At 33.0% G+C, this 23,509-nt stretch overlaps 3 protein-coding genes across 4 annotated transcripts; 2 read left to right on the top strand and 1 right to left on the bottom strand.

The window, feature by feature from the left end:
• Positions 1 to 5,807: 5,807 nt before the first annotated feature.
• On the top strand, positions 5,808 to 12,580 carry LOC126691644 (UNC93-like protein 3). Of its 2 annotated transcripts, XM_050386689.1 has the most exons (10): positions 5,808 to 6,290; positions 6,476 to 6,639; positions 8,862 to 8,925; positions 9,027 to 9,140; positions 9,283 to 9,327; positions 10,119 to 10,369; positions 10,475 to 10,565; positions 11,122 to 11,234; positions 11,354 to 11,477; positions 12,031 to 12,580. In XM_050386689.1, exons 1-10 carry the CDS (start codon positions 6,141 to 6,143, stop codon positions 12,214 to 12,216), a joined length of 1,302 nt encoding a protein of 433 aa, XP_050242646.1. In that variant the 5' UTR covers positions 5,808 to 6,140; the 3' UTR covers positions 12,217 to 12,580. The 2 variants fall into 2 exon arrangements, with proteins under 2 accessions (XP_050242646.1, XP_050242647.1); XM_050386690.1 differs by lacking the exon at positions 9,283 to 9,327.
• A 684-nt stretch (positions 12,581 to 13,264) lies between these two features.
• Positions 13,265 to 14,258, top strand: LOC126691643 (uncharacterized). Its single transcript, XM_050386688.1, has one exon. The coding sequence runs from the start codon at positions 13,519 to 13,521 to the stop codon at positions 13,879 to 13,881; it is 363 nt and encodes a 120-aa protein (XP_050242645.1). The 5' UTR covers positions 13,265 to 13,518; the 3' UTR covers positions 13,882 to 14,258.
• Positions 14,259 to 14,780: 522 nt separating this feature from the next.
• LOC126691642 (short-chain dehydrogenase TIC 32 B, chloroplastic) lies at positions 14,781 to 22,297 on the bottom strand. The gene is made up of 8 exons (XM_050386686.1): positions 21,925 to 22,297; positions 19,059 to 19,290; positions 17,946 to 18,025; positions 17,690 to 17,843; positions 17,125 to 17,203; positions 16,648 to 16,732; positions 16,509 to 16,555; positions 14,781 to 15,227 (listed from the first exon to the last, which is right to left on the bottom strand). Exons 1-8 carry the CDS (start codon positions 22,040 to 22,042, stop codon positions 15,054 to 15,056), a joined length of 969 nt encoding a protein of 322 aa, XP_050242643.1. The 5' UTR covers positions 22,043 to 22,297; the 3' UTR covers positions 14,781 to 15,053.
• Positions 22,298 to 23,509: the final 1,212 nt, after the last annotated feature.

Here is a 23,509-nt window from a genome sequence, read left to right as displayed (position 1 = left end):
AGATTTGGAGAGATATTACCCAATATGTGAAGTAATTTAATGCTGAAAGTCTCTCCAAACGAAGTGGAACGCTTCTCTAATCTCCTAGTCCCTGGCAACGGTGCCACAAACTTGTTGCGACTTAAATAATACTCTCAAGTGCAAGATTGTCGCGAAGTAATAACTCGATAAGTTTGAGGTCGAATCCACAGAAAAAAGGGAATTGATTAGCAAACCACAAGAGAATAAAACTAAAATAATAAAGTTTAATTGAAGCGATTTTTGATGGTTTAGTAAAGTTAATTTATATTGAGAGAAAATAACAATATATTAAGGCGCTAAAGGTTAGGGATCCACACACAACACATCTATTGATAGTCTTAACAATATTTATTTTATAACTTAACTAAAATTCATACAAAGGATGATCTTAGTTGGATGATTTAATAATAAAAACTCAAGAATTAATTGTCTAAGATAGTTTTATGAAGTTGATAGATTATAGGCAAAACAAAACTAGTGAATTAGTTCGTAGGGAATACTAAGCATTTAACGTGCCCAGAGTCTACAATAAATCAAAGAATTATACAAAACTAAATACTTTTCTAGATGAGTGTTGATGGCCATTTTAGAAGCCCAAGAAGAAGGGAGAAGCCCAGCAACACGGACAAAAAGGAGTTGGCAAGCGGATAGAAAACCCATTAAGTTCAAGCGGTAGGAATAATGGATCACATGCCTAGGAGATAAACAAATGAGTCTTGAAGAGGTAAATGGGCTTAAAGGAGCCTGGAAAGAGAGAAAAAGCAAACCATGGGCTGTAGCAGGCCCAAAGTAATGAAAAAAAAAGAACGTAAAGGGTTGATGGCAAGTCCATGAACCCCAAGGATGAGGAATAACGTAATTGGGCCGGAGAAGCCCAAAGAATTCAGTAAAACCCCTTGGTAATGCGAAGTTAGAAAAATGGTCAAGGAAGTCCAAGGAAAGCAAACGGGTCTGGGACCCCCAAGGGAAAACAAATGGGACATAGGAGCCCGCTAGTAATGTAACACAAGAACCAATGGTCTTGTTGGGCTATTAGGGGAAGAATAAACGGTAGGCCCAAGGAGGCCCAGCCAGATTAAAACAAAACAACTTCGTAGTAGGAATGATAAAGTGGTATGGCAGGAGATAGTAGCAGGAAGAAGGGTGGGCTGAAGAAAAAGTAAAGCCCACCATCAAGCAAGGCCTAGCCAAGAAAAGGGCAAGCCATAAAGGAAAGGGAAACCAAAAAATGGTCAAGAACAGACTGTAGACTGTGCAGACCAACCACAGCAGACACATGAGCAGCAGACAGATTTTGGACATACATGGAAGAGAGGCACGCGCAAGGCTCAGACCTCACCAGTCTGTACCAAGCCAATATAGGACACGGTGAGGTCATGGGTCAGAGGAAAGAAGGCATGGTCTGGTGGTGGGGAGAGGGGAAAAACCTATTTTTGAGGTTCCTGCTAGGGCTCTTTTGGGGGAAGTGTCCTGTTAGGATGACATACCACCCAAACGGGCATAGTTGAGCTAGAACCATTAGGTGCATGCCATGAGGGATAGGGAGAGAGAAGGCACCCACACCGTAGTAGGAAAGGGTGCCACGACAGACAAACAAACAAACAAAATAGCTTTCTTTTGTCTGGTGATAGGGAGTGACACACAGTCAGACCAGTGGTGGTCGGCAGGTACACCCAGACCAGATAAAGGTGGTTAAGGGCTAGAATAGTAAAATCCGGTCACGGCAGGCACTATAAAGAGGCCCTTGCTGTGTATAGGAATAATAACACAACAACAATAGTAAGCACCACGGTATTGAAAACTTGAAAGTTAGGAAATAGAAACAAGGATTAAGAAAGAAAAAATATAAGAAAAAAGAGGAATATTAGAGAAGAAGGAGAAGAAAAAGATAGAGAGTTAGAACGGAAGGCATGCATCAATAGGTTGATTCCCTCTCTCCCTCTCAAAATCTTACTCTCTGCCGGAAATGAAAGGTGTTCTTGGGTACCAACCATTTAGGTTCACTTCCCTCAAAGTGATTAATTTTTACGGCAGGATCACCATGAGAGATTATTCACTTTGAAAAGAGGTGTTCTTCCCTCTCTGGTTTTGGTCCTGTGGATCAAACTTGATCTAATTTATTTACTCTTTCAATCAACTCACATACTACCCACTCGATCCCCTTTACTTTTCTTATAAAATGATTGTTGCTAAGACTGTGATTATCTTTTGTTCTTAAGAAAGGTTTATCTGTTTGCCTTAATAAAGATCTCAAAATATTTGATATTATTATTATTATTATCATGTCTGCCTATCGCAATTCATTTGAAACAGTTTCGCCCGCCGTAAGCGTGCTCCCGACAGACGAGGCATAGTTTGTGCACAAGCCGGACCAAGTTGAGTTGCAGTTGGACCGGTTTCAACTCCCTTACCCAGAACATTCGGGCCCAACATCACAGGAGGCAACCCAGCCCACTTTAACCACAAAAAGACCCACTACAATGAGTAAAACAATAAAAAATATAAGCATTAAAGCCAATAAATAATTGTTAAGAACATACCAATGAACAGTAGGGTTTCACCCCTTACCTTAGCAAAGCTTCTAGCAAGCCATAACACAAATAAAACTCTAAAAACTGTAAAGAAACTTTAAGAAAACATTTATTATGTTCTATGGCAGCTCTCCTGAACTTTTCCCTAAAGAGCTCTCAAGCTTTTAGGCTTCACTTAACCGACATTTTAGGCCCATTTAATTTCAGAATTCGGATTTTTGGTAAATTACAAAGTTGTAACCCTTTACGTTAACTTTCCAGCCCAACTTGAATAATCTCGATTGGACATCTGAACCGAAAGTTACACTCCAAAAACTAACTGGTGTGTAAGCTGGAATCTTAATCCAAATTGGACTTGGATTTGGTGTAAATTTCCTTTGATTACTTGCTTCAATTGGACTCGAATTTAATTGAGTTGGCATTCTTTGACTTCATCATAGCCCTTGTAAAAGTAAAGTCCATTAACTTTCTTCTTTGCACAAATCCACTTACTTAATTTTATTATCCTATAAAAGACAAATTCACGGATTAAAATTCAATTAAGCACAAAATTGATTATTCAGCATTATTCCAAAAATAGCTATAAAATGCATGAATTAATTCAAAATAAGTATGATAAGACTTTATAATAATGATATAAATATGCAAAATTAAGTTATTATCACACTCCCTAACCAGCTCATTGCTAGTCCCTAACAATTTAAGCAACTCGAGAGAAAGACACAAAATAACAAAAAAAATTATTACTTTAGTAGAAATAGTTAATCAAAGGTCAAAACACTAACAACCACCAAAGATATTCCACATGCCACCAATACTTAGTGTGTGAATAGTTTACCCAACACAAACACAACCTTAGTCTTAAGATAAATCATGTCTTGAATTTTTATCCAAAGTTATGCTTCAACTCAAATCTCACAATTGTTAATACTCAACAAATAAAATCACTCCGAAAAGGGTGTAACACTCTTAAACATATGTGAACATAATAATGTAGAACAAAGACTAATATCTCACATATAAATAAGATGAAGAACGATGAAGCAAAATAAAGGACATTTATAGTCTCATGAAAGGCTAAAAATATTACATCACACACATTGATTAGTCATGTCAAGATCCAAACCATACCTTCTTTAAGATCAAATAGGACTTTCATTGGGATGTAATGTAGGGTAAAGAGGAGGAATTTAGAACAAAGGGTATAGGTAAAAATAAAGAGTGTTCCCAAGAATAATTAGAGAGATAACTTCTTTTGAGTATATGACAATTGATTTGTCCTCTCAAGTTTCTTGAATATTGCACTTTCACTTTCTCTCTTTTTTCTTCAAAATTTCATCAACAAATTCATTCTCTATTTCTTCCTCTTTCACATTCCTTTTTTTTTTTTTTCAATAACAAGTGCACATGGGTTTGTCGTTTCTTTGCCAGTTTTGGCTTTTTATTTTATTTTTTTTTGTTCCTTTTCCTTTGATTTTTCTCTCCATCCGTTGTACTATCAGTGTTTTTTTTTTTGGATTATCAAAAAAAAAAAAAACTGTCTTTTTGCTTAGCATTTTTTTCCTTTATTATTTTCTTCTTCTTCTTTGTTTTATTTGTCTTTTCTTGTACTTCTCATTATTAATTTATTTATTTTTTGGTGCTCGTCTTTCTTTGAATTGTGCTCCTTAATTTTTTTTTTTAAAAGTGTACATACACAATATTTTTAATAAAAAAATGTGTTACTTTTTTTGTTTTATTTAATGAGTATATAATTGTAAATTTATACTAATTTCATTTCCATCCTCTCATTTTTCCTCTTAATCAAACAAAAGAGTTTTTCATCTCTCCAACCAAACACACATGAGGAAAAACTAAATCTTTTCTACCCTCCCACTATTTTCTATTTTCCTACTTTTCCACCTCTTCAACCAAACGGACCCTTAGTCTTATTGTTTGTGCTCATTTCCCCAAAACTAATTTTTGGTCAGTTTAATTGTCACAACATAATCCCACAATTATTGTATTGTGACAATTATATATACGAGAGTGTCTAGATATTAAATAACATAGTTTTGAAATCTAGACCGTTCAAATTACCAGAAAAGGGAGAGGTTTAAGGTTTTTGAGATCGGACTAAGATTTAACTGAAATCAAATCATGATGTGTCATTTAATTTTTTATTAACTTTAATTCATAAATTATGTTTATATATAATAATTTTCCATATCTTACCAACACCAGCCTTATAGACTAATTTCGGCATTTATTTTTTCAAAAATAGTATAATGGGCTTAAATGTAACCCAAAAAATTAGCCTTTGGGCTGTTCTTAATTAGGTACTGTACCTTCACTGAAGTATAATAAGTTTCTTAATTAAATTCAAACACCTTATTATTTATTTTTTTTAGAAAGAAAAAACATCTCATTTCATTAACCAATAAAAGAAGAATAATATTATCTTTTTAAAAAATAATTAAATTCAAAACAACTAAATATTTAAATTCAATCGGTGAATCAAAGGGCCTGATTGGTAGGATGATTTTTGTTTTTGTTTTCAAAATAGTATAAAAACAATTTTCAAAAAATTGAACTTGAAACTAGTTTTCAGATAATAATTTTTATATTTTACATGTTTGGCTCCCATTTTTAAAAAAAATTTTCAAAATACTAAAAACAAAAATAATTGTTTGGGTGATCATTTTTATTTTTGAGATTTAAAAAAAAATATATTTACAAAATGTAATGTGTAGAATGTGTAGATTATTTATTTATTTTTTTTTGTGTGGATAATGATAAGATAATAGAGCTCATCATGTTTTTTTATTTCATTTTTAATGATAATTTTCAATTTTGAAATATAAAAATTCTTTTTGTCATAAAAATAAACTCCTAAATTTAAGAAATAAAAGAGTTTGGACAAACATGTGGGGTCTATTGTTTTTAATTTATTTACAACTATGTCATTAAAAACTTTTTCTATATCCTGAAAACACTTCCTATGCCATTTTCAAAATCTTGTTTTAAATCAGAAATAAGATACAGTTTTTTGAAAATTGTATTTAAAAAATACTAGTTAAACAATAAATTTAAGTGTGAGACCCACCTTTATGAATTACAAAATAAAAAATTATATTTAAATAATTTTACCAAACAGTCCCTAAACTTTAATTTTAGATAAAAGAATTTTTATTTAAAAAAAAAATGTAAATAGTGGGAGAGAAGAAATGGAGTTTTAAGTTTTAACTTAAAACCACGTAACAAAGAGGATTTTATTACCACACCTAACATTCAGATCAAACACAAACTAACGGTTACAAATTACCTTCCGAGTTTTGATTTCTGAGTTGTGAGAGCTGACTCAGTAACCATTTTTGTCTTTGTCTTGAATATCTCCCAAAAGTCAGCAACGAACCGAAATTATTGGGATTCGATTCCACCAACAATAAAATAATCGAAACCCCAACTCTTTTCATTCGTCTTCTAATGCTTGCTTTCATTATTGCCGGCACTCCTTCGCTTTTGCCTTCACTCTCTTGGACTCTCTCTCATTTCTGAGGTTTTATAGTGACTCTGTGATCAATTGGGTCGAGCACTCGAGTTGAAGCCATGGATGAAGAGGCGCCATTGGTTGGTGATAAACTAGTTGAAATTCCAAAGAAAAACCATGCCAGAGATGTTCATATTCTCAGCTCTGCCTTCCTCTTGGTCTTTCTTGCCTATGGTGCTGTTCAGAATCTTGAGAGTACCCTCAACACCGTGAGTCTCTTGTCTCTGTTCTTCGCTTTTGCATTTTTTTGTTTTCCTATGCTTGGTTGCTGAGAATTGTTTCATTTGCTGAGGGAACTGAAAGTTTTGAACATAGAAAACTTGTTTCTTTTTGGAATGTTTTATATTTTAGCTGGGTTTGATGGTTTGGGTATGAATTTCAATTTTCAAATCAGGAAGAGGATTTGGGTACGACTTCGCTTGGGATATTGTATGTATCTTTCACATTTTTCTCCTTAGTGGCTTCAACGGTGGTTCGGGGACTTGGGTCAAAGAATGCTTTGGTTCTTGGGACTACTGGTTATTGGTTGTTCTTAGCTGCAAATTTGAAGCCATCATGGTAACTAATTGCTGCTATTGGTATAGTGCATTTTGATCATTCACAGTGGTTTTATTTTTTTGGAATGTTTTTCTAAAAAGTTAACCTCTTTTTATATTATCTGTCTGCAATGTTGAACTTTTAACTTGCTATTCCACCGAGAGATTACCAATAGTTTTGACAATCAAATGAAATCAATAAAATTATATGCATGTTTGGCATTGCTTTAGGAAGAGAGTTTTAATTATAGAGAATAGTAGTAGAGCTTTTGTAATATAGAGTTTTAACTGAGAAACTCTTTAGCATTTATGGCTTTTGAGTGTTTGACAAATTGCATTAAACAATGCTTTAAAGTGGTAGATCTATAAAGCATGATTAGTGAATTGTAGAGTTTTTTTCCCAAGAAGCTCCAAATTTTAGCTTTAGCCAGCTTTAAGGACCCCCCTTAAAGGTCCTCCCAACCAATAAAATAATGCTACTTATGCAAACGTGTGAGTTAGCTTCCTAATCAACATAAGAAAAAAAAAATCACCAGGTGATGTCATATTTGCATGAATGACAGCATTTTATTGATTAGGAGGACAGGGAGCTCTTTAGCGAAATTGCTAAATGTTTGGCAATTTCAGCTAAATGAGCTTTAACCCCCTTAAAGCACTTTTCGTCCCTTCCAAAAGCAAAACCAGACAGGCCCTATGGAGAAAAATGAGTTGTGGATGCCATATACTATATTGGGCTAATGTTTTATCTTCATTTGTTTCAAGAGTCGTGACTTTGCATTTATCTAAAGCCATATTCAACTTTTGTAGGGTGCTTGATGGAAGTCAATGAACTAGTTTATGTCTTATTTTTATTATTATTTTTGGACAAATAACAATATTAATTAATCAAAAAGGAATGTAGCCCAAGTACACAGGATGCATACTATGGGTACATCAAAATCAAACTCTAAAAGTTCAATGATCAGTCAAATGTAATAGGGGGAAAAGGAAAATCATCCTATCACTGAAATCAGATCAAACAAAGATTTTAAGAACAGTTTTAGTTCATATTCTATGCTCATTGAAAAGGTAAACAAATTATGCAACGAGACTTATCAATGATTTCAAATTTACCATCAGATAGAAGATAAGATAGAATTATTATGATACTATCTACTTGCTGGGCTGAACTTATGTGTATATAATTATGAAATATTGTACACACATGGGGTACTGCATTGGGATGTCAATTTCATAAGAGCTGTGCAGGATTGGGAATTAGAGTCTTTGTTGAATTTCTTGGATATGATTTATGGTGCATCAGTGAAAGGAAGTGGGGAGGATAAACTGTGCTGTAAACCAGATAAGAGCAAGGGATTTACAGTGAGTGGTTCTAACAGGGTTCTCCTTGGAAATGGTGATCAATCATTCCCTTGGAAGAGCATATGGAAGTCTTCCTTCTAGAGTTGCTTTCTTTATTTGGATTGCAGCTTTGGGGAAAATCTTGAAGATTGACAATTTTCAGAAAAGAATTTGTGACTTTCGGTTTTGGATTGGTTTTATATGTGTAAATGCAACGGGGAATTTGTTGACCATCTTTTACTCCACTGTCCTATAGCTACAGAATTGTGGTCTATGGTGTTGGGTTTATTTGGAGTTTGTTGGGTGATGTCAAAGACTGTTGTGGATGGCTGCCCAACATTGCTTAATGTGGCGTTTATGGAGGGAGAGGAACAATTGGAGTTTCGAGGACACAGAGAACTATGCCTGATCTCAAATTAATTTTCTTTTGAACTTTGTTGGATTGGATGTCTGTTTTGCGTAGTTTATCTTTATGTTCTGTTATTGATTTGATAAATTCTTGTAAGTTACGTGATTGATTGTATGGTCCCCAGCTGTATACTTCTTGTATACTTGGGTGGCTATATTTTTTGATATTGATAAGATTTGCATTACTTATCAAAAAAAAAAAAAAACTCTCAGATTACGATCATTTTATTCATACCCTATAAAATTTGTGAAATTTTTATGACTTGCACAAAGGTATTGATTTGTATTAATCAGTTGTCTTGTGAATTCATAAACTAAGTTAGTTTTTACAGTTAATTTCTGGCATCTATGACTGCATTATCTCAGCTCTTAAATTTGACTATCAATTGTATCTTATTTTGTGATTAATATACATAATAATCTGAATCACTTTTTACCTGAATATTGAATTTTTTTAACTGCATATGTTTTAACATCAATCTGTTCCTTCTTTAGGTATACAATGGTTCCAGCTTCTGTTTACCTTGGATTTTCTGCTTCAATTATATGGGTTGGGCAGGTGAAAGTCCATGCTTCAGATTTTTTGAGTTTCTTGGTAGTTTGCAGCAATAGTTTGTAGAGCCAAAAAATTCTTTCTTAACTCCTCATATGACCTATCAGGGTACATATCTCACTTCCACTGCCCGCAGTCATGCAAGAGATTATAACTTACATGAAGGAACAGTAATTGGTAAATTCAATGGAGAGTTCTGGGGACTGTTTGCGAGTCACCAGGTGAACTATTTGATCTTTTTCGTGACAAGTCTCATTATGTGTTTTTTTTTTTTTTTTTTTTTTTTTTAAAGAATATTATTATTTTTAACTTGCCAAAGTGAAGTTTTATTGTGTAATATAATTTTTATTCATTTTGCTGCAGTTTGTTGGAAATCTTATCACACTTGCATTGTTGAGTGATGGAACGGTATGCATTAACCTCAAAGTTAACTTTGGCTGTTGTACTCCATCCTTCTGGTTTCACACTTAACTCACTGTGTTTATTTAGTTATTAAAGAAGACTTATCCTTCCATCCAGAAGCTCCCAGACTCTCTCCCTCTATTGATCACATTTATCTCCAATAACATATTAGGTGGCATTAAAACGTTTAATATATATATATAATTTTAGAATATAAAATATTAGGATTCAAAGTAATTGAATATGAGGAAGAACTGGTGTCTTTGACAGATTTTTCGTAGAATAATTGAGTACATAATAGAGTATCGTCCAAATAAATATGGAATCAAACAGATATATCATAATATGTGCTTACCCATCATACATCTACATCTTTCCCTTGCGCTTGTTGCCCCTTGCACTTGTTGCTTAATATACATCATACGTCTTTATCTTCCTGAACCCCAAGAGATAGCACAATCAGGCAGAGGTTACTAGTTTGAATCTCTCCTTCCCCCTTCTTTTTAGTCCAAAACTTACTTATCAATGTATAAATTCTCCTGGGAGGAAGATTTTAGTTTGTGTATTATGGAAATTTAAAAATCATTAAGGAGATACACTAGCAAACATCGCCCTCTGGATTACTACAATGGATTCCATTTAATAAAACCTTAATTATACAGGCACAATCTTGCACGTATGTTCACTTCAATATGGAATTCTTATAGCATATGCATAGCCTGTGCATTTTTGGGTTTACAATTTATTATTTCTTTCCATTCAATCTCATGGTTTTATTTTCTTTCACATCACTGCAGGAGGGAAGTACCAGTAGCACAACTTTATTGTATGTTGTGTTTCTTTGCAGTATGACCTTAGGTACCATACTTATGTGCTTCTTAACAAAAAAGACTGATGAAGGAGAGAGTCGGCAACCAGATTCATCTGTCAGCTTTTACTCTAATGTGCTATCTTTGTCAAAGTCAGTAATTAATCCTTTGTTTGATGTACGGATGCTACTGGTCATTCCCCTTATTGCATATTCAGGATTACAACAAGCGTTTGTATGGTAATTACTAGGTTAACTTATGATATACTTTCTCATTGCCATTCTAGTGTCAATTTATATGTTCCCTTCCGATTTCTCTTATTAAGATGGATTGTTATATCTTAGGGCTGAATTCACCAAGGATATTGTAACCCCAGCACTTGGTGAGTCTGGTGTGGGTGGTGCAATGGCGGTATATGGAGCTTTTGATGCAATAGTAAGTACAATAATGCAGAAACAAGTGGTTCTTTACCTTTCATTCCAGTTCAACTGAAGTAGCATGCCAATTGGTAAATTGGTTGTTTCTTATTTCTCATATTTAGCACAGCTTTCCCTATTATTATGAGGTGAAAGAAACAACTTTTGTCCTCAGAAGTAACAGAGAGCAAATTGGTCTGAGTTTTCTATCTCTGTTAGCAATTATGACGTTGTTCCAATAGAGTTACCACCTTTATAGTAATATAATTCTTTTTTAACGCACGAGTAGCAGCTGTGCCTTTTCCTGTGATCTGATATCTAACATGATGTGGAACTCAGTTGTTATAACAATTTTTACTTGCAATATATGTTGCAATCTCAAAGAAATATTTTCAAAAGCAAAATTCAATTTTTCTTTGTATTGAATTTAAAAGCTCAATGTTGGTGTTAAGTGGCAAGTTCTCACATGCCATGTTGGAAGTGCAGAATTGTTGTGTAGACAAACTTGTTATTATAGATAGTTTAGTTAAATCATTGGTATTTATAGTCAAATTTGTTGTTGGAACTTGTGCCAGTGTTCATTGGCTGCTGGTCGACTTACCTCTGGTCCTAGGTCTATCACTTTGATAGTTTCTGGTGGAGCCTTTATTCAGGCTATCGTATTCCTCTGGCTTCTAATAGCATACAGGTAAGCAATAAGCACTTTAGGGTGTTAAGATTTCTTCAAACTCAAGCTTTTTGTTGTAATGAGTATTTTGAAGCCATACTTATGTTGCGTACACCTTATTTTTCCATGTCATGGTTCAGGTTAACTAGCGGAGTACTTGGCATTATGTACCCACTTATCATGGCTGCCATTTTGGGCATTGGTGATGGAGTATTTAATACACAGCTTAGTGCTTTGCTTGGGATACTCTTCAAGCATGATATGGTACATAATTATATGTGATAACTGATAAGCCTTTGTGTGTGTGCGTGTGTATAAATGCATGGGTGCACCTTTGATGTTTTACTCCTCTGGGGTAACTTTTATCCTGGTATTCTCACCATACATAGCCCAGGATAAGGTGTTAATGCTGAACTCACATCTTAACTGCATGTATCTCATGTAACTTTGTTATATTATTCAGGTCTTATAGGTTTCATCCACATTTTATTATCATTTAATGCTCAAAAGAGTGCACTTTTTTTTCTTTTTCTTTTTCTTTTTTATTTTTTATTTTTATGCTGGTAAATATTTCCATATTTCATAACATTTATGCAAAATTTCTCTTTGCTAATTCTTCTGTATCTATATTCACATACCAGTACTATATTTGCTTGCACTTCTAAATTTGTTCCACACTTACACATGAGACACATTTTTTGCTTGGTCTTGTTTTTCTATGAGACCGCTGGCATTTATCACTTCGTTTGATTTCTTATGCACCTGAAGTTCTAGCGAGGTGTTATGATCTGGATTTATGATCACAATTTCTGTACAGGAAGGGGCATTTGCACAGCTCAAGGTCTGGCAGAGTGCTTCCATTGCAGTTGTATTCTTCCTGAGTTCATACATCTCATTGAAGGCAATGCTGGTGATTATGCTTGCTGCCCTCTGCATCTCGTATGCTGGATTCCTGTTTTTAACTCTCAAGGTAGAGAAAGCATTTTCCTCCTCTAGTTCGTGAAGTCGGTGTTGCTCATAAAATCATAGTTGTTCATGTCAAATGCGTGTTAATATGCTCCATTAATATGTGCAATACCTATTCTTTCACAATTTTTTGTTGTGAAATGTAAAATTTGAAAGAATGTGCACAAATGCCTTGTGCCGTTTTAGCCTTTAGGATGGCTGTATACCAACCCCTTGTAACAATTTCTGGGAGAGATGATGAAGTAGTTATCAATGGTTAAAGTCGTTGGCCCACCGAAGGAGGGAGAATAGGTTTTAATCATCTCCTCCTGTCACGGATCTTAATTTGTTGGCATACAAATTTGATATTCCTATTTCACATTGAATTTTTTTATTAATGTCATTTTCAAAATTTTCTTGTATTTGAATTTTTGAATTTTTTTTTAGTTCTCAGAGTAGTTCTCAGTTGAAGAAAACTTTGACTTTAATTAAAAAAATAATCAGCCATAATCAGCTAACAAAACATAATTGAGTTGTTAAGAAATATCCCCATCCACATTGATAAACCGCCAACATGTTTCACATGTTATGAGCAGCTTTCAATTAAAAGAGTATTTATTTAATTGGCTAACAAAACGTGATTGAGTTGTTGAGAAATACCTTTCATTTACATTGAAAAACCGCTAATATGTCTCACATATTATGAGCAATTTTCAATTAAAAGAGTATTTGGTTATTAGTTTTTACTACTTTTCAATGCAGCGAAACCTGCTCTTTTGTTAAATATAAATGTTCTTAAAAAAATATAAATACCTAGTATGAAAATGTTGACATTGTATGTAATGAATGTAACTCAAGAAAATCTTGAGAAACAAACAAAAATTGCATAGGTAAATTCAACCCCAAAACATCCTTATAATGGAAGAGACCGTGCTTGACTTGTCAATCGACATCCTCAATCACTAGCAAGGTGAAACCTTCCACTCCCATACCAGATTGACACGTGTATATATATAGTATATTCCAATGTACACAAATTTTCTTTTTCTTTTTTTGATGGGATGTACAAAAATTTTCTCGTCAATGGAGTCGCTCTCCTATTTAACCAAACCCAACCCCACGCACTCCTTCTTAGTCAACACAGATATGATCTCTCTCACTTTCTCTCTCTCTCTCTTCTACCTAAACTACCAATATCACAAAAAAAAAGCAGTTGTGATTAGGTTCACTTCCTCACCTCCAAATTCATATAATAACATCGATATAACTATGTAAAACTCGAAGTCCCAAACCCCACTACTCTTTCCTTCACAATTCCAACGTTAACAAACAAACACAAACATAAACAATAACAGAAACCATGTTTCTTCCACTGCTCACCTCAATACTCTCGAACCTCAGCTCCCGGAGGCCACTGCTTATATATGCCGCCACGTGGACAACCATCCTAACGTTAACGGTAGCGGTGGCTTCGTTCGCGCCAGAAGTGGCCTTCGTGTCGGCGATATCTTCGACGTCTCGGTTCTCAAAACTGTGCGAGACGGAAGGGTCCGTTAGGTTGCCGTTAGATGTGGCGGGAGAGATCCTGTGCTTGCCAGCTCACCTGTTCGTTAAGTCGAAGGTTGATTTGATTGTCCCTCCGGTCTTTGCGGCTGTTGTGGTTGCTTGCTCTGCTTTTTTGGTCCGGGCCGTGGGCCTTTGGGAGCAAGATCAGGCCCACTAATCTTGTAGACCCGATTAAAGAGAAAAAGAAATTCACACCGTTTGATTGATTGATCAGTTTGTGATAGACGGTGGTGATGTGAGTCTCGTTTGGAGATTTTCGAGTTTTTTTTGGTAAGATCTCACTTGCAGCCGCCATGGTACTCTATTTTAGTTTCAACTATATAATTTTTTTTTTAAATTTTTTATTATTATTTTAATTTTGGTGATTGAAAATTTGAAGCACTCTCGTTGTCATGAGCATAGCTTTGGGATTTTGCCAAATATTTATGAAATTTTGGTAGCTCCCAAACTTTATATATTTGGGGCCTTGATGTAAGCAACTATAATCTATCCCGTTAATTTCCAATGAAATATTGGAAAAAGCCGGTTGTTTTATTTACTGTTTGCAAGCCGCAAACTACTTTTTATCTCAAATTTATTTTATATAATTTAATTTTTAATTTTTTTGCTCTATGTAACTAAGCTATCGAAAATAAATAATTCGCAAACGGAAATAAGATTATTTGAGAGAATAGCTTATACTGTCTATCTCTTTAGCTTGTCAAGGTGAATATGAATACCATTGAATTATCCAACAATTGTGGTTCTGGTGGATGGAGTCGATTGCCAAAAAATATTATACAGTCTATATAGAAAAGTTGCACGATACAATGATATATATAGGGTTTGTTGGGATTCGCTTATTTTGCTGAAAATGAAAATTTTTTACTGAAAGTACTGTAAATAAAGGTAAAAGTTAGCTGAAATAGTACAGTGAAACTCATGAATAATACCAAAAAGTACAGTGAGACTCATGAAGAGTAACAAATTTAAGCTGAATAGTAAAATAAACTGGTTTTTTTAATTTAAAGGCAAATGCACTCATAATAAGTGAAAATTGATGCATCAGAACTTGCATTAAAAATGAACTTGGTAACGAGGAACTGAAAATTCTTAAATAAGAGATTTAGATAAGTATAACAATTTAGCCAGTGGCATGAAATTCTTAGGAACGAAGTACAAATATTTGGGTATATCTTTCACCCATACCAAAATAACAATATATATTAAAAAAAAAAAAAAAAAAAAAAAACAAACAAACAAACAAAAACTGGGACTGCCTTGTCATATACTTGTTGACAAGGGAGATATATTAATATATTACCAAACAAGCAGAGCAGCTATATATTTTCAAGGTTTTGCAGCTGAAGAAACCAACTTGTTGCTGAAGTCCCAGAGCTTTTTAGCCAACACTGTATCTCTTGCAAACGCACTTGGTTCCATCTCATTGCAGTCCAGATGGTACTTTCCAGTAACACCTTTCAGATTTGGGTGGAGTGCGACGTAGCAAGTGGTGGATGCTCCCTGCAATAAAATAAAAAAAAAAAAAAAAATCCGATTTATACCTTTTTAACCCTTTTCTTGGAGTGCTTATGCTATTTGGCCAATAATTATCTCAAATATTTGCTTTTTCCTCCTCGCACTACTTAGGTTTTACATGATTGTAAGTTGCACAAATTATGAGAATGTATATATCAAATACATAAGATATCTCTTATTTAGTACTCCCTCCGTCCCACTTTGTTTGTCATTTATTCTATTTTGGGATATCTCAAAATATTGTCCTGTTTATAAAAATAAAAGTCATTAATTTACTAATGTTCCTATTATACCCCCTATTTCATTAATAATTCAATTTTTTGATAAATTTATTTAAGGGTAGTTTTGGAAATTTATACATTTTTAAAAGGTAGACAAGACAATAAATGATGTTCCTTTAAAAAGTTTGACTTTTCAAACAGGACAAACAAAGTGGGACGGAGGGAGTATATATTTAGTTTGAATGAGTTGAGTGAGACAAGTATTATAAATACTATAGATCGTGTGAACTACCTAATCTTAATCGTTCATTTATTAAACATGAGACAATTCTACTTTAAACATATTTTTTTTGGAGCAATGATTCACAATTTTAATTAAAAACAAGCGTGTGTATACGGTATATGCTAATTATTTCCCTTTTATTAAAAATGGATATTGTTAAATAAGTGAATATCTTATATTTACAATTCAGATTTATGTAAGTATAAAAAAAAAAAAAAAAAAAAAAAAAAAAAAAAAAAAAGATTATGGTAGAATTCTCCTACAAATGGATATAGGTTATTTTATGATGATTGACAAACATTTTAGTTTCTACAAATGTCAAGGTTTTATATAACTTTATAAAGTGTTGCTTTATTTAAAATCTCATTAAAAATTGATAATCAATGGTAACTAATTTAAATGAAGAAAATTGTTGAAGTTATTATAAATTTTACTTAAAAAAGTGAATGTAATTGGTGGACTTCAACAACTTAGCAAGTGAATGTTTAAATTACTTTTTTTGATTAGTGACAAATCGGGCTATATATTTTGTAGTATCCTTAACATTATTCTCAATTAAAATAAAACTGTACACACCTTGAGATTTATAAAAATTGAGAAGATCCTTATGAGTTTATTTGTATGTGTGTGTTTGTGCGTGCTAGCTTAAAGCATAGATATTTATCCATCCATTCCAAAAACTTTAAAGAACTCAAAATATAAACAGCACCTTGATACTTAAAAGTTGTATTAATCTTTGCTAAAAAAATTGTATTAATCTACCTGAGGTACGTTCTTCCATAGACAAAAGGTGAACACCCGTAGAACTCCTGCATATTATAAAGATGATCAAATTATGAAAAATACTATCCTTTTCTTTGCATATTTTGTCTATATTTTGAAACATAGAGCAAGAGCATACTCATCAGAAGTTCAGAATATCTCATGAGAGGAGTCATTATCAATCCCGGATGGACTGAATTCACAGTAATGTTTATACCTTCTTCCTGCATCTCATTAGAGAGGTAGGATTAATGAATTAGTAAAATACATGATAATGTATAGGATTAATTACTCAAATCGAAAATCCAGGATCAAATTGACACTTTAGATGAAGTAGTGACCTGTGTAAAATCTTCAAAAAAATAATAATAAAGATTACCTTACATCCTTGTTTTAAAAATTACAGTTGTGTTTGGCATTGGCTTAAAAAACCAACTTTTCTTACTATTCAGCTTATTTTTGCTACTATTTATAAGTCCTATTGTACTTTTTGATACTATTCATGGGTCTTACAGTATTATTTCAACTACCTTTTAGTTTTATCTATAGTACTTTCAACAAAAATTTTTTAGTTTTAGCTAAATAAGTTGTTCTCAAACAAACACATTAAAATTACCTGGAAACGACGAGAGAGTTCATTCGCATGTAATATGTTTGCTAATTTGGATTGTCCATACGCCCTTTTATCAGAATAACTGATACAAAGATATTGAAGAGTGTTAGACATATTATGGCCCAAGCAGCCCAAACCAATTGTAAGCTCATGTACTTATAGAACAAATATATTAATCTTAGGTTAGTCTATGGTTAGCCTAAGATTATTAATTATATATTCTCTAGCATATAAACCCTACATTGGGTTCATTGTAACATAAGCGCTTACTATAATATGTAGCCATCAAGGGAAAAGATTGCTCTCTCTCTTTCATGCTTCCACTTATCATTCAATCATCACACACAATCACACAACAACTTTCACAAACAGCAAAATCATGAAGCCGCTCATAAGCAAGTAAAATTTTTATGTAATGCATTATCATTATGAAAAAGCCAGAGCACTAGCAGAGGTAACATTCTTAGCTTTTGGGTCCTGACTAGAGTCATTAGCAATGAAATCATATTGGTTAATTTACATCATTACGAATTTGCGCCTAATAAAATAAAAGAAAATTTTGACGTACCCACTTTCATCATTGATCTGATCAAATCGGATCCCATGTTCGTAAGTGTAGTTGTGGGCTATTGATGACAAGTTCACAATCCTGCCCTCGATGCCGGTTGATCTTGCTGTGTTCTTCATTTTCTCAAGAAGAAGATTCGTTAAGAGGAAATGACCTGAGAAGTGAAGTGAGATATAACCGATTACTGGCAGAGTTGAAATTACAAACCAAATTATATATATACACATAGTGAGACATCAATTATTTTACTACCAACCTATATGATTTGTAGCAAATTGCATCTCTATTCCATCTTTTGAAAGCTGGAAGGGGCAGAACATGACACCGGCATTGTTTCTGAAATATTGGGCATATTCAAATATTATTTGTATGCAAGAGCGTGTGTTCATAGAAAAACTGTATTAGTTTGGTAAAACTATACAGACTAGAGCAAGGGCGTAGTCAAAAATTTTTGCTTGGAGAGGCCAAAATAAAACAATTATATTGATTTGCAATTTAAAAAAAAATTCAAAATATGACATTCATACATACATACATGTCTTGGCGCACTAGTTTAGAAAAAAACAAACATTAAATCCAAAGTAAGTCTTAACTATATATGTATCATGTATCATATATATGTGTGTGTGGATGTGTGTATCTATATATGTATGTATGAATATTATAAGATTACTGCTAGAATTTTTTTATTAGTGTAATTCATATTAGCACTCAAAATACTAACAAGCTAATTGACCAATTGAGCATTGTAAGGAAGAATTAATGAAGAGAAATTGAAGAGAGAGCACTTGGTAATAGCAATGAGTAGTCTTTTGGGCGGCTATAAAGTGCAAGGGGATATTGTAATAGTTTTGGGAAATTGCAAAATTTAAGTATAGTATCTAAAGTGTAATACATTAGGTTTCTCAATTAAATTCAAACACATGTTTACCATGACAAATAAAATACAAACAATATTATCATTTTTAAAGAAGATTAAATTCAATACAGAGCTTAATTGGAAAATATAATGTACTACACCTCAGTTTTATGACTTTATCCTATTAGGAAAATTGAATGACTAAAAAGTGGTAAAAGTGAGGGGTAAAACTATAGTAAAGGACTTGGACATGTACATCAGGACATGGACATTGGCTATACTTTTAATGGAAAATGTAAAAAACAAAATGAATGAATCTTTATGGTTGAAAAGTGGGGATTTAAGGTGAGGGAAGGGAGTACTTATGGCTGACAAACTAGTTTTCCCTACAATTAGAGAGGATTTAAAAAATTTTGGAAGGGCCATGCCCCCCCCCCCCCCCAAAATGTCTTACTTAGCTCCGCCCCTGGACTAGAGAGACAAAGATAGAGACAGAGACAGAGAGATCACATCAAGATGTTAAGGGGAACGTCAAGAGCATTGAAGTCATCAACAAATGCTCTAACAGACTTCATGGAGCTCAGGTCGAGCTTTAGGACATCCACACGCGCAGTTTCGTTGTCTTTAAGAATAAGCTGTTTTGCTGCATTTGCAGCTTCCATGTTCCTTGCAGCAATGATGACATGAGCTTTCCGGAAAGCCAACACTCTCACGGTCTCCAGGCCAATTCCACTTGCTCCTCCTACATATCAAGAGATTTTAACAATTGAGTTAATTGGAACATATGAAACATTACTAAGTAATACTACACATTCACAATATTTCCACTGATGATAAGTTGTTATTAGTTTTGATCTTAAGTTAAATCAAGTGACATTTGAACAAACTTTGGATAACCATTATAATTCACCGCCCTACACATACACAGACACATTCTTTGAGGTCCACGTTTTTTTTCTTTTCAAATGAATGAGGACCACATAGTACGAGGTAGCCGCTATATACAGCTAATCTACAAGATAATTATTGCAATTAAAGTGCTGACATTGAAGTTTGAACTCAGTTGGGCACATTATTTCTCAAGTATTCAAGCTCATGTTGCGAGGGAGTAGCTGCATGCATTATCACAAACAGAGGGCTCCATTAGGGCCAATATGGTTGATTTATTTCTCTATCACTATGGAAATTGTAGTGAGGGCTCAATCAGCCATAAATCACCCCCTCAATAAGTAGGATTAGGATTCAGTACGTAAGGTATTGCATTGGGTGCAATTCACCTTATTTACGCTCACAATTTTTTTTTCATTTTTCACTTTTTTAACTTTCATTTTTTACTATTTTTATAAAACTTTTTTAATCAATAATTTAGATTGAAGGTTGCTTTGTGCACTATCAATCTCAATCATTCATAGGAATTGTAGATCTTAATCCCAAAGAGGAATATTATTTTCTGAATTTATCGTTCTATTGAAGAAGTTCACCAACTTTTAGATATAGTGGCCCAATTGGTGGTCATCGCAGGTGGAGCATTACTGACATGAGTTGAGTGACCTTGAAGAAAAAGGCCCACCTGGACAAAGCATGCCTAACAATAAATGGGTTTTTTTTTTTTTTTTTGGGTACCAACTGCAAATGGAATGTACTGAAAGTGAAAGCTCGTGTAGAGGAAATAAAACTTGCACAATTTCCGTATTATATTAGATAATTTAAAAATAAACTTTACATTTTTAAATTATTAAAAATTATTTCAAGACATCCATTTAAAGAGTCATTTCTAACTAAAATAACATAAACTCAACTAAACTGCATTTGCAATGTATCTAGATATTAAAAGACTCTTAATATGAACTAAATTACTCTTTATACGAACCCAATTTAGCTTAGAGAACGATAACATGTTCTTCTTTTTTGTTTATGTGTTCTTGGATTTAAATTGTTATCTGCATATTATATGCGATTCATAAAGGGAGGTTAATTTCTTGTGTCCAAATAAGTTCTCAGTATAATTTTTTTAAATGAATTTAGGTTAATAATAATTCATTGGAAGGGAACTTAGAATGATTTAAAAAGTTCAGACAAACGATTTTAAGGTTGGGGTTTAATTTAAAACCATATTCAAAAGAAGACAAAAATCCTGACCATATTCTAAATTATTTTCTATTGTGGTTTCACCTTTTTATTTATTTATTGATAAATTTTATTGTGGCTTCACAAATATAAAAGAAGTGAAAACCGAAATATTAAAAGAAAAAGAATTGTTATATACTATCATACTATGTCACAGTCAGTCTTCATGAAGATATATGGATAATTATTGAATATTTCCGGAATACCATAAATGCATACTTCTCCCTCTCATATAATCGTGAGTCCTACTAATTAAATTTATGATGGGACCCACAATTCCTGTGAGAGAGGAGAGTACGCATTTATTGTACTTCTGGAGTATTTAATAATTGGGAAATGCTAACAAGTGCCCTTAGGGCACTTGTTAAGAATCTAATTAAATAAAGTTTTCATAGAAAAAGAAAAAAAAAAAACAATTAATGTTCTGATAGTTTTTTTCATTTCCCATAAAAGTGATGTCAAATTTTTTTTTAATTGGATTCTTAACCAGTGCCCTAAGGACACTCGTTAGCATAACCCATAATAATTTTCAAAGACATATGGTGGCCGGGTATGTAGCGGCCAATAATGATGAAAGAAAAGTTGAACAAGATAATAATTTAGGAAAAAGTCAGATTTGGACAAGGATTTATTATTATTATTATTATTATTATTTGGATTGAGATATTTTGAATAAAATTTAACATTTAAGTGCCATTTGTTTTGATATAAAAATATTTCCCTCACTTTCAAATATTAGGACGGCTAAAAATTAAACTTGGTCAATAAAAGAATTTAATATGTAATAGGTTTCATTTAGTAACATATGTAAAATTTTGATTACAATAAAATGAATATTTTAAAATAATTCATTTCATTTTGTTTATTTCCCTCCTCCCAAACGGATGCTAAATTTTGTCTCACAATTATAAAAATAAAACTGATAATTACAAAAAGAAAAAGGCAAAAATAGAACCAGATGAAATGGAAGCAAAACAACTAAGTTCACTGGTAATTTATGAAACTTTCATCGGAAATGTCTAGGATTTAAATCCTATCTTCCCAGACCCAATTATGAAATTATCAAAATAAGAATCCTGCAATTATATATTGATTTCACTTTCTTTTTCTCATGATCTCTCTCACCTTTTCTTTATCCCCATATTTCATAGATATTAAACAAAAGCATGAACACCACGACAGACTATCAATCTAAAACAAGTAAAACCAAACAATAATTGACTAAATGAAAGGGGAATTCAAAGCTGACCAGTAACAATAGCAGTGAGATTACTGGCATCAATCCCTTCAGTAACTTGTTCAGCAGTCGAAGCTGAGCCAAACCCACTTGGGCCTGGCCTCCCTGTAAGCAATGAGAAGATGCTCATTTCCTTGAATAACGCAAAGAAGCTCACAAACAAGGGCCTCTAAACAATATATGCTTATATATGAGAGAGAGAGAGAGAGAGAGAGAGAGAGAGATATATTTATATAAAGTTTTTCAGACGGTTGGGAAATTAAAGACAAAGCCAAGAATGGGCAGAGAAAGGGGAAGCAAATGCATGAGAATAAATAAGCAATTTTAGCGGGTTGTAGGTAGAGTCAGTGATTTAATTCATTTCAGACTTAAGGTGTGGGCTGTAATAACTAATAAATGCTCGATGGTGAAGGGCTGTTAATAACCTCAACGTCCTATTCAACTATTCCTCATCTTTCTTTCTTTTTATTTTTACTTTTTTCCTTCTTCTTGGGGGAGAAAGCTGGTGAAGCTGGTGAGCTAAGCTCTACCTGGATAGAATTGTTTATTGGAAAATTATTGTATAGTCCGCGACTATACTCCCCTCCAATTGTAGCTCTAAGAATTGTTTTTAGGGTGGTAACTAAGAAACTTAAATTATACAAAATTTAATAAAAAGCCAATTTGAATATATCAACGTCACAAAAAAAAAAAAACACGTAAATACATGAAATATTACAATTTTTTTGTACTAGCAAAGAGAATAAGAAAAAAATGTTGTAGATGTAGCATTACTCTTATATTTATTGAACTCAAATTCTTATGATTCTCGAGTAAAAGTATTCAACATTTTTATTAGGGTGATCAAAATAGGTTAATTTAGTATAGAATATATATATATATATATATACATTTTTTCAAGTCAGGGTGGTCATAGAAAATATTAATTTAAAATAATTATTTATATAAATTTTTTTTGCATGTACAAATTTTTTTTTTTTTTTTTTGACAAGTGAAGGTGTTCCTAGGACCACCTTCACATACAAGTAGAGCCGCCAGTGCTCCCCTCTCTTATAGAGGGGTGGGACCCATCCCTCTAGGAGTATAGTCCGGGATTACACAATAACAACCCAACAGTAAAAGTGGAGGAAAACTCTAGGTACATCCAAATTCACAACATGTTTAAGTATTTGTAAAAAAATAAATCTAAAGCAGTGGAAGAAAATAAATCACAAAAATTTCCAAACCTAGGGGCTTAGTAAAAGTCTCATCTTAATGCCTAATTTACCATCTTATTCCAATAAATCACAAAAAAAAAAAAAAAAAAAAAAAAACCTCCCTATGGAACCAAGTCATTACCTTCAAGAATTAATTGCCACTTAGATGCTTTTATTCTTAGATGCCATTATTCCTAATGAATTTTTTTTTTTTTTTTTTTTTAAGAAGAGATTCCTAATGAAGTACAATAAAAAATAAAAAAATAAAAATAAAACTAACTTTATGTAATTATCATTATGTCTTAAGATGCTAAGTTGTTATTAGTTCAAATTTAAATCTACTACTAACTAAATAACTTTTTTGCCTACTAATAACATCCCCTAATAGTCCGCTACTTATA

This window comes from Quercus robur, chromosome 7 (genome assembly GCF_932294415.1).
Source record: "Quercus robur chromosome 7, dhQueRobu3.1, whole genome shotgun sequence".
Classification (NCBI taxonomy): Eukaryota; Viridiplantae; Streptophyta; class Magnoliopsida; order Fagales; family Fagaceae; genus Quercus; species Quercus robur.
This window is presented reverse-complemented; position numbering and strand designations above follow the sequence as displayed.

Excerpts from the sequence above, each read along its gene's own strand:
- LOC126691644 (XM_050386689.1), top strand. The coding sequence starts at position 6,141 with ATGGATGAAGAGGCGCCATTGGTTGGTGATAAACTAGTTGAAATTCCA. Across the intron at positions 6,291-6,475 it reads TTGAGAGTACCCTCAACACC|GAAGAGGATTTGGGTACGAC; the intron begins GTGAGTCTCTTG and ends TTTTCAAATCAG. Across the intron at positions 8,926-9,026 it reads CAATTATATGGGTTGGGCAG|GGTACATATCTCACTTCCAC; the intron begins GTGAAAGTCCAT and ends ATGACCTATCAG.
- LOC126691643 (XM_050386688.1), top strand. The coding sequence starts at position 13,519 with ATGTTTCTTCCACTGCTCACCTCAATACTCTCGAACCTCAGCTCCCGG.
- LOC126691642 (XM_050386686.1), bottom strand. The coding sequence starts at position 22,042 with ATGAGCATCTTCTCATTGCTTACAGGGAGGCCAGGCCCAAGTGGGTTT. Across the intron at positions 18,026-19,058 it reads GTTCCCCTTAACATCTTGAT|AAACAATGCCGGTGTCATGT; the intron begins GTGATCTCTCTG and ends CCAATATTTCAG. Across the intron at positions 16,733-17,124 it reads AACTCTCTCGTCGTTTCCAG|GAAGAAGGTATAAACATTAC; the intron begins GTAATTTTAATG and ends AATGAGATGCAG.